At 54.2% G+C, this 16,401-nt stretch overlaps 1 protein-coding gene across 1 annotated transcript; it reads right to left on the bottom strand.

The window, feature by feature from the left end:
• Positions 1 to 2,340: 2,340 nt before the first annotated feature.
• On the bottom strand, positions 2,341 to 10,767 carry TNMD (tenomodulin). The gene is made up of 7 exons (XM_041396641.1): positions 10,700 to 10,767; positions 10,454 to 10,588; positions 7,227 to 7,367; positions 6,332 to 6,433; positions 4,428 to 4,581; positions 3,046 to 3,218; positions 2,341 to 2,609 (listed from the first exon to the last, which is right to left on the bottom strand). The coding sequence occupies exons 1-7, from the start codon at positions 10,745 to 10,747 to the stop codon at positions 2,400 to 2,402; spliced, it is 963 nt and encodes a 320-aa protein (XP_041252575.1). The 5' UTR covers positions 10,748 to 10,767; the 3' UTR covers positions 2,341 to 2,399.
• Between the last annotated feature and the right edge of the window lie 5,634 nt (positions 10,768 to 16,401).

The raw sequence follows: 16,401 nt of genomic DNA, 5'->3' as shown, positions 1-16,401 counted from the left end.
AGGAACCTCTGGCCACTGCAATTTGCATTCTTCCAACGTGCACTGGTACACTTCTGCTTGCAAATAACTTCTGTAATTGAATTTTCTTCATAACAGCGGTTGTGTAACAGTGCTGGAGCAGAGGGCCTGGAGCACCCCAGCCCAGGAGCAGGGTGGGTAACTTCAGCCCAGTGTGAACATGTGCACCCTTGGCCTGCTGGCTGCTGGCTTGGAGCAAAGGGCAGGGCCCTGCCAGGCCCCAGCTGCTCCCCAGGGCAAGAAATGTGGATTTAAGCTTTTAAAATCATTTGTTACTGCTCATTTTTGGGCTGTTTTGTCAGCAAGCCTCTGCCTTTTGGAGCCTGGTGCTGCAGTGAAGCAGTGGAGCACCCCTCTGTCAAGCTTGGGGGGAATTTTGGGTCTCAGGCACCGAACTGGCTGGATCTGAGCTGTGTCTGGCTGGGTGTGGAGCTGCCTGTCCTGCTCCTGGGGAGGAGGCAGGTGTAACCAGAGCAGTGAAGCCAGGGGTAGCAGTGGTGGCCCTTTGTCAGTGTCACCCTTCTGGCCAAAGCTGCCTGGGTGCTGGCTGAGCTGCCCCAGCCCAGCAATGGCCTGGAATGGGCCAGCCTGGCTGCTGAGGGAGGAACCTGGAGGGAAACGCCCCAAACCCTCGTGTTGCATTCAGCCCAGGTGAGTAAATCAGCCTTTTGTCAGCTCCTGGCTGGCTGAACGCCTCCTGGCTCGGGGTGGTGAGGCAGAATGTGTCAGAGCAGGGCAGCTGGGCTGGAGAGTGGCACTGAAGGGATGCATGGAGACAGGGCAGGCACACGTGAGAGGCAGGAATGGATTTGGATAAACCCATTGTCAACTTAAAGCCTGCACAGAGGGAAGGATCCTGCCCTGCTCCGTGCCCCTGCAGGCAGATTCCTTCCTGGGGCATCCACAGGAGGTGGTGCCAGGTGGATGGGGATGGTTCTGGCAGAGGCTGGCACAGGGAGCCTGGAGGTTTCCAGGCAGCTGCAGGAAAAGCAGCATGGGTTGTGGAGGCTTGTGCAAGCCTGCTCATCCCCACAGGCAGCAAAGCACTGCAGCCATCAGAGGGTGTGGATCTTACCTGGTTAAACAGCACTGATGTACACAACTTTAATTTGGACAGATGTGATGGATGTACAGGCATGTGCTGGGGGAAGTGCCAGGCAGAGCTGGGACACCAGTGTCCTGGCAAAGGCATTGTGTGCACCTTGGTCACCTGCCTGGACACTGAGCAGAGACAGAAGCATTGCTGGCTGGCCCCAGGGCTCTGGTTTCTTGCAGCAGCCATGGCTGGGTGGGTTTCACACATCCCCCTGCTGTGTTTGCACCTCCCCTCTCAGTGGGATAAATGTCTCAAGGGACTTGTCAGAAAGGCTTGGTGTCCCCAAGGCTGGCTGGTGTCCCTTGGGATGCCAGGTGGGGAGCTCCCAGTGTTTTAACCACTCTGTCAGTGCAGCCATGGACAGGGAGAAGGGGAGCTGCTCTTAGAATGTGCTCACATCCCCATGGCAGCTGCAGGGATGTGAGGGGGGGCTGGCAGCCCTGGGGACGCCACACCTGGCACCTGTCTCTGTTCCCTGCTCTGTCTGTACATTCCAGCCATGGCAGTGTGCTCCCCTAGTGACACTGAGGGTTTTGCCTGGTGACACCTGCAGGATGTCGGAGCTGCTCAGCAGCAGCTGGCTCCCTGGGATGAAACCTGGGACCTGGCTTTGGCATGAGCCCAAGGTCATGGCAGAAGTGTGCCCAGGGGGTTTTGGTGTGAGCCTTCAGCCCTGTGTCCTGCTCAGGGCAGCTGCCGTGCTCAGGACTTCTCTCCTGCAGCTCAGGCTTTGCCCATTTGTTGGTGACAGGGCTGGGGACAGCCGGTGGCACCTGGGGTCCTCCAGAGGAGTGGACTCCCTGTGACTTTGGCTGCTCGGTTCCTCAGGGAGCTCCCTGTGCCAGCTCCCTGTGCCTGTGCTGCAACAGCTCCGGAGGGGACTGGTGGCACCCCTGAGCTGCCAGCAGCCACCGCGGAACGCGTCAGAGCAGGCAGGGACAGAAGGTCAGACAGGCCGAGCAGCAGCAGGGAGGACAGCAGAGCCCTCCGCACCCCGCACCCGACTCACGGGCGCTCCTGGAGGCGGCCACGCAATTCCATCATCCGCAGAGCCATTAAGCATCAGACCGAGGCGAAACGACTTTCCATCCTCTTTGCAATCGCTCATACAAGACGTTTATTGCCCGCCGCTCGCAGCTCAGCCGGCTGCCGCTCCGCCGGCCGTCCCGCAGCCCCGCGGGGTGCGGGGCCGCGGCGGCGGCGGGGCAGGAGCAGCGGCTGGCAGTGCCCGCTGTCGGTGCTGCCCGTGTGCCAGCCGGCTCCGGGAGGGTGGCAGCGGGCACGGCTACACCCTGCCCAGCATCCGCGCGATCCACCAGTTGCAGGGCATGATGATGCGGCAGATGACCCTGCCGCCCTGGTAGCAGTAGGGGTAGGGGTGGTAGCCCAGCAGGGGCTCGCAGACCCGCCGGCAGTAGCGGTTGGCACGGCGGCACCGGGCACAGCAGTAGCCTCGCTCGTCCCACAGGGGGTGGAACTCCAGCCCGTTCTCCGACTGCCGGGAAGAGACGGAGTCAGAGGGGGCTGTGGGGCTGGGGCACCCGGGAGCGGGGACAGCGCAGCCTGGGAGGGCACTCGGGGCACCCAGGAGAGGAGCAGGGCTCCCCGGGACATGGAGACACCCAAGGGTGTGCACAGGGCATCCCAAGCAGCACAGCCGGGGCACCCCTGACCACGGCCAAGACAGCCCAGGACGTTGGCCAGGGTGGCGTTCCCTCACTCAGGTAGGGCAGCCTAGGGTGGGTTCCCTCACTCACGCAGCCCATAGTGGGGGTCCCTCACTCACAAACCCCATGGTGGGGGTCCCTCACTCACGCAGCCCATGGTGGGGGTCCCTCACTCACAAAACCCATGGTGGGGGTCCCTCACTCACGCAGCCCATGGTGGGGGTCCCTCACTCACAAACCCCATGGTGGGGGTCCCTCACTCACGTAGTCGTTGACGGGCAGCTCCTCCTCGGTGAGCTGCCGTGCCCGCCGCTGGGGCCCCGCCTGCGTGTCCTCCTGCCGCTCGTGTTCGCTCCCCCCGTCCAGCCAGCTCTGGCTGTCTACCAGCAGCTCAGGGTCTTCTTCTTCTGCCCCTTCAAGGTTGGCCAGTTCAGGAGCTACAGGGAGAGTCCAAATGTTGCTGTCAATAACCACGGAACAGAGGGACAAATGCAGCAGCAAGAATTAATGTCTCTACCAGAATTTGGTGCCAAGGTACACGAAAAGCCCACTGCAAACTAGTGCTCCATTGCCTCCTGCTCTCAGCCAGCCTGGGACAGGGCTGAGGGAGATACTGGCCCGTTCCACCCCCATGCCCATGGGTGGGTGCTGTTGGCTTCTCCTGCATGGGGCTGTGGGTGTGCAGAAGCACATCCTCCCGGTGGGCTCTGCTGCTGGGGGGTGGATTTGTAGAGCCCCAGCAGAGCAACACGATCTGGGGCAGATCATGCCCAGCTTCAGCTCTCTTAGCTTAGGAAAGAGCCACAGCAGCAATAATTTCCTTTGCTAGGGAAGGTGCCAGACAGCCTTGGGACACTGCTGTCCTGGCAAAGGCCTCGGATGCACCTTGGTGACCCAGCTGGACTCACTGACCCAGGACACTGCTGCAGGAGGGTCTAACGGCAGGGACAAGGAGGCAGAAAGGGGACAGCAGTCGGGGACACCAGCCTCCCTCTGCAGCAGGGAGCTGTGGTGCCCACCTGCCCTCCAGAGCACAGGTGAGCTGGCCTGTACCTGTGAGCGATGCCATGTGCCTCTGTGGCTGCAGAGCAGAGGGAGTTGGCTCAGCAGGGATTTTTGAACTGGCTCATTCAGCTGGAAGTGGGTTAGAGAGAGCGGGTAATTACACCAGCACATCTCAGAGGCCACAACCTCTGCGAGGGCTCTGTAGTGAGCAGCTGGAGGTGGCAACCCCGCCGTGTGATTTAGATGCAGATGTCTGCTCACACTCTGATGTTCATGTGGTGACGAGAATTTAGGTGTCCCAGTTTCCAGCAGCGTGGCTTTCTTTGTAGGTACAAGGGATTATTTTTTTTTTTGCCCTTGTTATGAGGAGGGTGGCCACTCTGCAAAGTGCAGGGCGGCGGGGAGCTGGCAGAAACAAGTGCTTTGTAGAGGGAGTCTTCAGCCCCTGCTATTACCTTGGCCATGATCTCCTGTGGTCACGGGGAGCACGGTGTTCATGACTGAGATGTACAAGGAGGCTGTGAAAGTGGGTTCCCACCACGTCACAGAGGGGGACATGGCAGGGGGGCACAGGTGTGTGGCAGGGCTGTTCCCACTGAGAGGGCTCATGAGCCCCGTGGGGAGGAGATGGCTCCTTGTACCTGCTATTGGCGTGGGGTGGATCCAGAAGATGGTCACATTTTTGCAGATGTCAAAAATTTTGGAGCCCTTCAGGAATTCCTTGTTCTGAATGGGCTTTTCCCCAGGCACCCAGACCACAGACTGCTCAAAGTAGGTGGTGGTGATTTCTTGTCCCTGGAAGAAGAGCAAGACATTACCCTGGCGTGGTGACACACCCTGCCCCCAGCACTGGCTGCTTCTCCTCCCCTTGGCTTAGAGGCACCTCTGCCCTCCCAGAGAGCAGCTGGACTTCACCTGCCTTGGCTCGTGGGGCTCACGGGATGCACACACAATACCCTGACAGCCCTCACCACCCTGCTCTCCTCTCTCAGTTCATCACCCAAGACCCTTTTCCTGCACAGTCCCCGCTATCTGGAAGAGCCTTCTGGAACCCCCTTAGTCATTCAAAACACAACATTAAAACACCTCTGCTCTACTTTGCTCCTAGGATTTAATTCCTCTCTCCTTCTGCTACTGAGTTTTTGATCGAACACTTTAATTTACTCCTCACAGAAATTCTTTGCACGGCTGTGTTCTGTAATTTATACCACATGTCTCTGCTGTTGCATTAGGCCATGGTGTGTTTTGGCAGGCACTTAGGGAGGGAGATATATAAAGATTATGGGATGGGTCTGTGCTGAGCTCTCTGCCAAGGCAACGTTGTCTGTGTTGGTGGTGGTAGCCCATAGAGCAAGCTGGCAAAAAGTGTTTTTCTCTCCAGAAGGCTTCTAGAGCTGTATATATCTTTTATAGAGTTTTTCCTTATGGCTTTGGGAAGTCATAGGAAGGAGCCAACAGAGCCTGACCCAGTCTGGGTCATTTTTGGAGTGTCTGGTGGAAGCTGCAGGGTCAGGAAAGTGCTGCCTGCAGGACCTGGCAGGGTGCAGGCTCCAAGAAGACATGACTGGAGCTTAAATCTACATTTATCTCACTGGGTTTTACATTTCAGCTCTCTACCCGGGGCAATGTTCTGCTAAAGCCTGGGAAGTTATATCCCTTTTACGATGGTAGCTGAAAAGATCTATTAGCTTCTTAGGGCATAATCAAAGAATCGGTGTCTGGGAATTTGGGTCATGATTCAGGGAAGTGTTTCTGCCCACGCTTCATTTCAAACACGTGTCCTGCTGGCTTTTTATCTGCAGCAGCTTCCCTAGGGGGGATTCAATCTGCTAACACCCGTCCTCTTGCAAATGGGGAGGCAGGAAGGCTGTGCCACCACCAGGGCCTGGGGATGGGGACAGGGACAAGGGACCACTGCTGTCAGGGACTGAGCTGTCACTCCAGGCCACACTGTCAGGGAGGGGTTAAATCATGGAGTCCACACTTTTCTCCATGCAGCATGCAAGGCGTGAGGCTCCTTGCAGCAGGATGCAGGAAGCAATCAGGCACATCAGTGGGATGAAGGTCCATGCAGGACAAGGAAGTGGCTCCAGCCTGGTGCTTCCCACCTCTCAGGTCTGCATGCCAAGAGTTTCCTCAATTTGCATTTCTTAAATGTGGCTGCTCTTTAAAATCCCTTATTTCTCCCTCATTCTGTTTGAAAACATAAGGCTCAAATCTTGGAGAAAACAATTTGATTGACTTTTTGGTGCCTGCTAATCCTGAGCTGCCTTACGACCTTTCGACTACAACAGGATTATTGTTCTTGATCTCTGCTATTGTGCTGAGAGGCTTTTGTCTGCTGCTTTCTAATCCCGTCTCTTTTCATTTGTTTTCATAATCAATCCTCTGAAATAAGATCAGTTTATGAAGCGATCACAACTCATTATTTCTTTATTGCACATCTCTGGGAAGGCTGGAGCAGATGGGAAGGAATGGCAGCCCCTCTGCCAGGGAGAGGAGTGGATTTCACAGGGCAGAGGGGAGCCCTGTTCTATTCACCCACCTCAAGCTCAGGGATCTTGGCCTCTGTCGTCTCAGGCAGAACTTTAGTCTGAGTTTTGATGAAACATTTTTGAAGTCCCACAAAGAAGATGCCGGTTATTCCCTACAGGATCAAAGCAAACACCCAAAAAGCAGTCAGGGCAAAGAGGAGGATGAATAACCCATTGGAGGCAGGGTACAGCTGGAGGAGGAAGGTTCAGTCATATTTTTCCTGTTGCTATTTTTGTGCCAGTTCCGTTCAGCAGCGGTGCTAAGATGCACTAACAGGTTCTCATAAGGGATATTGCATTTTATGGTGTGGGAGAACTGGGATTTTTACAAATATTTTAAGGCAGGTAGTCATAAAATTTTATTCTGCTCCTCTTCTCCTGATAACTATCATGAGCTCTCATTATAATAAATAAAAATATGCAGATAGCATCTGACCGTTATGGTTATATGAATGTTCAGCCCCCAGTTCCTGCTAGGTTATTAGCTCAAAATTTTGCCATATGTCACTGCACAGGGTATTTCCCTACAAATTTTAATTAGGTTTCATAGAGAGCCTTCTTCAGTGTCATGAGGTTTTAATGCTCTTCAGACAGACAAATGCACTGGGCTCAGATAGACTGATGATCATTGCATTCCTTTGCAAGGGTAAATCCAATAACTAGCTCTGGCTTCTAGGATGTATTTCACTGGAACTGAAGCACACCACTATTAAATACTGGTGGAAGCTTATGTAGGTAGCACATCTCCTTTCCTTTGAGAGCATCCCCAGCATGTCTGGGTCTGGCTCTCCCTGATGCAGAAATAAATAGTCCTGGACTTGCTCCAGGGACTCCACAGCATCCTGCAGGATCCCATCAGTCCTGCTGCAGGACTGCAGGCTCTCAGGGACAAGCTGCCACACTCACGTTTTTGAAGTCATGGATCTCTAGGATCTCCTCACTGCCATTCCCGCTGCTGAAGGTCTCTGTCCTGGCCAGTGGGTCAATCTCCATCACAATCTTCTTCCTCTCACCGTTGCTGAAGAACGTGTGCTCCATGTCATAAACCTGGGAGGCCAAAGTCACACAGGGGTCAGCTCAGCACCCTCTGGTTTCACAGGCTGTCCAGTGGGTGTGTGACCACCACTGCTGGGACCCTGCCATGGGTCTGGCTGCTCCCTCACAGCCCAGCTCTGAGCCAGGGCAATCACCAGGGCAGCACGAGGGGAGGCAGCTCCCAGGCAGGAGCCTGGGCTGGGTGAGAGGGCAGGCTGCAGCCAGGATGAGGGTAATGTGTGCCAAACCTGGGAGAAGATGCTCCTCACACACCTGCAGCAGGAGCTTTGCCCCAGCTCAGCCTTTGCTGGTGCTTTCTGTGGCATGAACCTGGTTACATCCCAGGCTGGACTGAGTTCCCGAACCCACAGGTGCTTCACTCTCCCTTCTCCCTGGTTGTCTGCTTGTTGCACACTGCATCCCTGGCTGGTTTGCTCCATCACGGTGTCCCCAGCTCACCTGCTCCACCGTGTCCTCCCCAGCTTACTCACTCCATCTCTGTGCCTTCTGTTTCTCCTGAAAGGCAGAGGTAAGAGCCTCTCTCTGCCTGGAGGAGATCAAGGATTGCCTGCGGATCAAAGACCCCCTCGAGGGCTGCTGCAGAGCTCCGGGGCGTTAGCAGCCGGCTTCCCGGCGGCGCAGATCCCCGGGGAGCGGCGCCGGGAGCAGCAGCGCTCCCCGCTCGCAGGGGCTCGCAGGGATGCCTGACCCTTACAGGGTGAGTAGTGGCAGATGCTATTTGAAGAACAAAAACGATCCTGCTGGCGCGGCGAGAGCTGCCGGGCCCTGGGGAGCCTCGTTTGAACGGCGCTGTGTGGAAGTAAAGGGGTTCTGCAAACCCCCTCAAGTCCGCGGGACAGGGAGCAGAGGTGGAGGCACGGGGATGGCAGAGCCCTCCCTGTTCATCCCACGGCATGGCCGTGGACCAGGGCAGGAGGACTAAGGAGCTCTGCCCTTAGTGCCAGCCCAAACCCCCTCTCACAGTCCCCTGGCTCCTGCACATCCCTCCCCTCGGGGATTCAAAGCCTCTTAGCAGTGTTCTCAGCAGGGGTATCCCTGTTTGGCACCCACCTGGGTGCAGGACAGCCTGTGCAGACAGGAACTGATGGGAACATTCACCCCTGCTGAAAGGTCAGAGGAGTGATGTGCGCCTTGGCAGCCACGGACATCTCCTCTTGGTCTGCAGGAAGACTTTGTGAAGATATACAGCTCTCCGTGCATTTTATGATATGGTAAAACAGTCTGAAGCCTAAAATGGGTGGAAGGCTGCTGGTTTGACTGACAAAATGCACACAGTGCCATAAATCATTTCAAGGAGGGCAGGATCCCGGGTGGCACCTTACCTTCAAGTGCTCCTCCATTTACAGAGAATGACTTTGGCCAGCACAGCAGCCAGCTAACCCCCTTGGGCTTTGCCAGCTCTGTGCTGCTCAGAGAGCTATGAGATGTTTTATAGGGCTAAAAATGACACTTGCTGGTGAATGGTTGAAATATGTCCCTCTGAAGGCTGTGATGAACCCCTCGTTAGCTGAATCATCAGCTGTGCTGGCTGGAGGAGGCTGCTGTGCAGAGGGCAGAGCCGTGTCCAAGGCCACTCCTCAGAGCAACAACTCTTCTTTCAAGTTTTTTTCCACTCTCCAGTTGCATGAAGGAAGCTTGAAGGGTTTCATGTTCTTTAAAGAGTTTGATTCCCCTTGGCTGATATTTTTGAGCGTTACCAACTTCCAGCCCCCCTCCAGCCTGTTTGTCCTGAGGATTCCTGGCCCAGCTGCAGAAGCCCCATAGCCCCAGGGGCAGGGCAGCGCTGGGCTCTGGGAATGTCTGTTTGCAGCTCTGCTGCAGGAACAGCTCTGCTTTCTCGTGCCTGCCCATCAGGTGCACGGACTCCATCCTCCACCAGTGCCACCAGTGAGGACACCAAGGGCCGGGGCTCTGGATGTCCTTTCTGAGGCTGTGGCATTGTCTCTGCTTGGAGAAAACCGCCCCTCCAGGGGTTAACTGCCTCTTCCCCTCATGGCTGGCATGACCCCTGTTTTTCTAGGAACAGTAGAGACTTTATAATGGTCTTGGCAGGATTCTGGAGGAACATATGGCTTTTATTGTTTTTCCTTTTATTTCAGGGGGTATTTATTTCTATTTGCTGATAAGAAGATAAAGTTTCCACCGAGCAGGGTGCTTCCTCTGCCCGGCAGGAGGGTGGCCTGGCCAGGCTGGAGCAGCTCCAGGAGAGAGCAGGGAGCAGACTGGAGATGCCAGCGTGGGAAAGAGGCTGCCTTGGCTGTGCACAGGAATTTTGGAGATGTCCTTAAGAGCCAGCAAAACCCACCGATGATGGGGTGCAAAGCGGGGCCTCCTGGAGGAGCATGGAATTGCGAAGGAAAGCAGGATGAGGGGCAGCAGGCAGGCTGTGGGTTTCAAGGTTAAAAGATTCACTTGGGATGGGGGATAAAAAGGGTTTGGCAGCACTGTCAGGGTGCTGCAGCGGGCAGAGACGGCTGGGGAGGCACAGCCCTGCTGCCACCCCGACACGCTCAGCACTCACAGCAGCGCCCGGCTGCAGCTGGGAATAAAGGAGCCCAATCCAGTTAGCAGGAGCTCCTCCAGAAGCTAATCCGTCTCACCGTCCCTCACATTGCAGACACATTAAAGTAAGAAATATAATCCATGACAATCAATCACCACTGCGTCCTGGCTTTCTCTCCTCTTTATGCGGTGGCATAATGACTTTTCCACCGGTTTCTGGCAAGATAATTGAAATGAAATGGAAAATATTTTCTTACTTGTCATAAAATTTGCTGCCGGTGAAATAAGAGAAACTTTAACTCTTCATGGCGTAGCTCCCATCCCCTGTAATTGTCAACTGGGGAAAGAACGCGGTGACAGGGGAAAAAACCAGCCTGCATAAAGTAAAAGCTAGTTATGAATAATACAAAGATTTTTAAAAGTCCCATGAATACCTGTGGTCTGAGAAAATGCATTTTGTGAAGTCGCCTGGGTTTTGGAGAGCTGTTAGAAGTTTCAGCGAGCCAAGGGGAGGGGGACAGCTCCGTCTGGGGAAGCAACGCTCTGAAATGCCGGATCAAAGAGTTTTTACTTACTTTTCTGGGTGCTGGGTTCCAGAGGTATTTGACCCCAAAAAATATCAGAATAAGGGCAAGGAGCAGCAGGCTGAAGAGCAGTCCGCAGAGCTGGTACCTGGGGCAGCTCTTCTTGCGCGGCTCGGCCGCCTCTGCCTGTTCAAGGAGAAGGCAGCGCTAGCCGGGGCTCGGCGGCAGGAGGGCACGCACGGGCCGGGCACTCCTGGCACCGCACGGGTGCCGGGGCACGGCAAGCCATCAACTCACGTCCAGAAAGCGGCAGTGCTCCGGGCTGCGCCCAGCCGTCCCTCCCATGGTCTCGTCCGTGTGCGAGGAGCCAGCCCGCTCCGAGGTGGAGTCAGGGAGCCCCGGCTGCACACGCGGTGGGAAGGCACGGCCACGGCCACCCCCACGGGGGGACAGCCGGCTGTCCCCAGCGCTGCTGTCACACACGGCCAGGGTCACGCTTCTCCTCTGATCTCTGCTTCTGCCCCACGCTTGGGCCCACGTGCCAATGGCTGGAGGTGCCCAGGCTGCCGGTGCCCCATGAGTCTGGGGACAGGGACACTGCTGCCCCGTCCTTGAGTGTGGGGGAACAACACGGCATGGCAGGGGACACGGCATGGCAGTGGACATGGACATGGCAGGGGACATAGGATGGCAGGGGATATGGACATGGCAGGGGACATAGGATGGCAGGGGACATGGACATGGCAGGGGACATAGGATGACAGGGGACACGGCATGGCAGGGGACACGGCATGGCAGGGGACATGGCAGGGGATATAGGATGGCAGGGGAACACGGTATGGCAGGGGACATGGCATGGCAGGGAGACACAGATATGGCAGGGGGACACAGACACGGCAGGGGACACGCGTGTGCACACAGGTGTGTGTGCCATGTGCAGCCAGGTGAGCAGGCTGTGCATGGCCACGCAGTGTGCCCACGTGTGTGAGAGCAGCAGCCCGTGTGTGGGGCGAGGCCTCAGCTCTCCCTCTCGTGCACAGCCTTACCCCAAAGTCAGCCCAGCCAGGAATTTCCTGACTAATTTTTTTTTTTTCTTTTTTCTATGTTCAAAAATTTCCATTGGTTGAAATCGTAGCATTTCTTCATGGAAATGAACCCATCTTAAGAAAGGCTTTCAGAAATCCAGCGTGAGGTTTCTGGTCTGAACAGGATGAGGCTCCCTGGTGTAGAAGAGCTGGCATGGACTTTTTTTCCAAGCTGTTTACTCTAATAAAAACCCAAAGTGCATCATGCACTAATTAAAATTGCACTGAAAAAAAGAAAATCCACATCGAATTTTGCTCAGGATGAGAAATGGAGAAAGAAATTGCTTTTAGCAGGTCTGGCACTGGCTTTGTGAGCATTGGGATGTTGCTGCCTGCAACCAGGGGTAAATCTTGGAGGGACAGAAGTGGAGATGCTGGATAGCCTGGGGAGGGCACGGTGCACATGTGTGTGCTGAGGGCTGTGCCCTGGGGTGTATCTGCTCCCTGCAAAGGGGTTTGGGCTCCCTGGCCCCAGAGCAGCAGGAGCTCCTCACCCCACAGCCCCTCAGCAGTGCCAGGGGTGTAAAACACACTGGGGGGGTTTAATATTTGAGATGGTAATAGCAGAAGGGAATCATACTGACAAGGTTATTTGGAGGAAAAAAAACCAAAAACCTTTTTAATGGAAAGCAATCACAGGCAGCCTTTGAAAACATCTGAGAGGTTTTGGAAATCTAAATGCAGCAAATCTGTGCAGACACCAGGTTTGTCTGTCTCCACTTCCCACCAGAAAGTTCCATCTCGGAAGCTTTTGTCATTCACTGGAAACTCAAGTATTTGAAAACATTTTCTTTTCTTGTCAAAATTAGAGTTTCAGAGGAAAACTTTGGAGCAGTTCTGCTGAAAGATGGTTCTGATTACAGGAAAGAATTACAGCAGTGCTGCTAAGCAGACATAATTGATCAGCAGATCTTCACCATATCCCCCACTCAAGGCACAGGAAACACTGCAAATACCACTCATAAAGCAAATTAGGCATTATTATTTTATTACTGTTGTAAGGTAAATGTCAAGCTTTTTAATGGCAATCACTGTAACTCCATCAGGAGCCGGGTGTCTGAATTAGCTGCAAGAGGTGAGCAGCTCCCAGGGCTGGGAGTTAATAAAACTCAATAAATACCACAGGCCCCTTCCAGGCTGGCAGTGCCAGGGATGGAGAGGGCAGGGTGGGTGGTGGGGGATCCTGTGGCTGGGCTGGAGCCCTGCTGATCCTGCAGAGCTGGGCACGATGCCCCAGAGGGCTGGGGGGCAGCAGGGTGGGCACTGCCCGCACACCCACGGGCACAGGGGCACACCCAGCCCCAGGAGCTCAGCACAGAGTGGGCTGGCCCCACGGAGGGCAGGGAGCAGGCTGAGAGCCCCCCACACTGCTGCTCTGCACAGAGAGTGCTCTGAATAGCCAGTCTTGCATCAGGGCTCTGAGAGCAGCAAACCCCTCTGGGTGTCCCCTCTCTGCACCTCTGGCTGTGCCACAGCCACTGGACCCTGACAAGGAGACACATGGTTGACATGCAGAGAGGGGCAGAAACTGCAGCATGGCACTCATGAAAATGTTGGGGTTTTTTCCCCCATTTCCTAATGCTCTGGCTCAGACTTCAGGGCAGCAGGGTGGGCACTGCCCGCACACCCACGGGCACAGGGGCACACCCAGCCCCAGGAGCTCAGCACAGAGTGGGCTGGCCCCACGGAGGGCAGGGAGCAGGCTGAGAGCCCCCCACACTGCTGCTCTGCACAGAGAGTGCTCTGAATAGCCAGTCTTGCATCAGGGCTCTGAGAGCAGCAAACCCCTCTGGGTGTCCCCTCTCTGCACCTCTGGCTGTGCCACAGCCACTGGACCCTGGCAAGGAGAGACACATGGTTGGCATGCAGAGAGGGGCAGAAACTGCAGCATGGCACTCATGAAAATGTTGGGGTTTTTTCCCCCATTTCCTAATGCTCTGGCTCAGACTTCAGGGTTTTAGAGGAGAAGAAAAAAAAAAAAGTGTTTTTTTACGAAAAGACAATAATTTTGGGGGAAAACTTCTTAGTGTCCTTAAGATGACAAGCAGGTTCTCTGTATAAAAAGCAATTCTGATGAAAATCTCCCATCAATGCTAATGGAGAGGGAACAATTACTAATTTTCCATGAAGCTAATGAGAGCGAGTGTATATGACAGGGGAGAATTTAATCTGATGTGAACTGAGGAAGAGAAGCAATACTGATATTAATGTGTGACTAATTGATACCCAGAAGAACATTTGAAATGATTAAAAGGCATTTGATTTTTATACAGGACAATAAGAGGCTCATTGGCTATGACTGGTGCATCCTTTCAGTTTTCTACTCCGTGTTCCAATTTGTCCAGAAAAATCTATCATATCTGCAGCGTAGCTTGACTGCCGCATAAAACCTCTGTGCCTGGAAATGTTACACCAAGAAATTCCTCCTGGACAGCACAAAGGATTGTACACGCTGTGAGCCGGGGTGAGCAGCCTGGCAGAAATAAAATAGGTCCCCAAACCACTAAAAAGCAGCTCCTCAAAGCAGTGGGGTTTGGGCAGCAGCCTCCAGCTGAAAGCCCCTCGTGATTAATATCGTGCTCTTTGTTATAATGAAAAACCCATTAAGGTCAGTGGCAGCATCTCTGAGCAGCACTAAATTGGAACGATGGAGACAGTAAAGTTAAAAATGAGCCATAATATTAATGTGGATAGTGAATTAATTGGGCAATTCCATAGGTAGTAAGTAAATCATATCATTTACTGTGGCATGTGGTGCCAGGCAGCTCTCACTACTGGCAGTGGTGACACCTGCTCCTGGATGGGGCCAGAGGAGCAACACAGAACCACAGCACCCCGGGGACCCCTCTGTGCCCACCTCCACCGCAGCCCTTGTCCTTGTCTGCCACGGGGAGATCTCTCAGTAGGGAAAATGCCTCTTGCTTTGCTCTTTTTGGTGCTCCAGCCCCAAGCACGTCCTGAATGCTGGCTGGCTGCATGGCTGAAGTGCCGCAGCCCTGCTCCAAGGTGCTTTTCCCTCCATCCTCAGCTGTGCTCTCTGTATCCCTTTGCAGCTGCACCCACAAAGTGTTACCAGACTGCTGGCAGGCTGTGGGAATGGCTGCTCCTCTCTTTGGGTGGGCTTCTCAGGAAAGGCTTCCTTAGCCCAGAAGATGTGCAGGACCACCAGACAGCCCTCGACTGTCTGCTGCTGCTTTTGTGTCTTGTGCTGGGATGCATTTGGGGGCCGAGGGCAGGGATTTGTACCACGGCGCAGCATTTGCAGCATGTGGCTCAGGCTGAGGTTCCCTCTGCACTTCCAGCATTATGGACAGCAAACAGAGAAAGGGAAAAATCACATATAAAAGAAAGGCGCTTAGTCCTCGTTAGCCAGTGCCTGATTGCCCAGGACTGTCTTTGCTTCAAACCGTCCAATTTTCGGTAACATTTGCCAGATGAGAGGATGCGTGCGTCCTCTTATCAGCCACTCTCAGCCGAAGGTTTCAGTAAGGGAGGCTTCAGTAATTGGCCTATTCATCATTCATTGTTTATCTTAAGTTCACATCGTCGTCGGGAACTCCAGAGACATCCTTGATTCAAGTTAAGAAACTTAATCATGATGATAAAACTGCTCAGGGAGCTGGAGTTCGTGGCGGAGGCGCACGTGGCCATGTGGCACTCCAGCAGCTGCTACTCACAGCAAATTACTCAAAACTGACAAAGCTTTGGGAGAGAACAGAAAAAGATAAATTCGTGGTGGCCCTTGTGACGGAGGCGCCCAGAAAGTTATTACAGCGGACACGCGCTTCCCTTGCTCACAGCCCATGAAAATCCCACTCCTGCGAGCTCCGGGGACAGCTGCCTCGCGCTGCTCTCGCGGCTCCCTCGGCAACAGAAGTTATTAACAGCGCCGGAGAATTTTATCCAAATGCCAGTTTCATCTTGATAAATAACAATTTCATGTCTCTGTTCTACCAGAAGACTGCACGGTTTTACTTCAAACACTTAACTTCCCCCGAAATGCTTCCCCATGCACGAGGCTTAGCTCAGCTGTGGAATGTGAGCTGAGCAGTTTTTATTTTCACCGGGCTTTGAGTACCTGTAACGCAAAGAGCAAACCCGTAATCCTGCACTATCGTAAGTCACTTTTCCCAATAAACAGCTGCTCCCTACTGGGACAGCTAAAATGTAATTGAAAGCTCCGTGTGTGTTGGTACCACACTGAAAAGCCTTTTATTAAAAACACTTTGAGGGTTGTTAAGGAATAGTCTGCAGCTCCTCTGGGATGTGCAGGAAAGGGGAGCAAGAAGAGGATAACCTGGGGGCGGTGGCTTGGTGTCTCCCCCTGCCCTGCAGGGATCTGCCCCTGTTGCCCACCACCCAAAACCACCACGGGCTGTTACAGGGTTCCCTGCTCACGGGTGCTCGGAGCGATGGCAGCGCTCTTCTGGCAGCCGTTAATTGCCAGCCTGCTTCATTAGCAGCAGGCAGTTTGGTGATGACTGTGTCTGAGGGGCAGGAGGTGGCTGAGGCTGGCCTGGCTGCCCGCAGAGGTGCAGGTGTGGGGCTGCAGGTGTGGGGCTGCTGTGCAGGATGCGGGGATGCTCTGGGTACCAGCAATGAACTTGTCAGAATGTGGAGAGGCACCAGGGTCCCTTCTGAGGAACTGCCAGGTCAGTCTCTTACCTCAGCTGAGAACTTGGAAGGGGGAAACCCACAGGGAGAAGAAAAATTTTGGTAAAAGGGACTGCATTGCTCTGGGATTGTGTGAAAAGATTAACCAGCATATTACCACTGCTTAGCAAACCTAAAGTGTTTAATGTTAACATATTGAACATTTCCTACTGAATCAGTGCAGCACCACAATGTCTCCTGCCTTATTTTACTGTCACCTGGTACATGCATTAGTGTTGTTTACTCTAAAGCAAGTAAAGA

Source organism: Onychostruthus taczanowskii, unplaced genomic scaffold (assembly GCF_017590055.1).
Source record: "Onychostruthus taczanowskii isolate IOZ18803 unplaced genomic scaffold, ASM1759005v1 scaffold13, whole genome shotgun sequence".
NCBI lineage: Eukaryota > Metazoa > Chordata > Aves > Passeriformes > Passeridae > Onychostruthus > Onychostruthus taczanowskii.
Note: the sequence above shows the minus strand (reverse complement) of the source record. Positions and strands in the feature narration are given on the sequence as shown.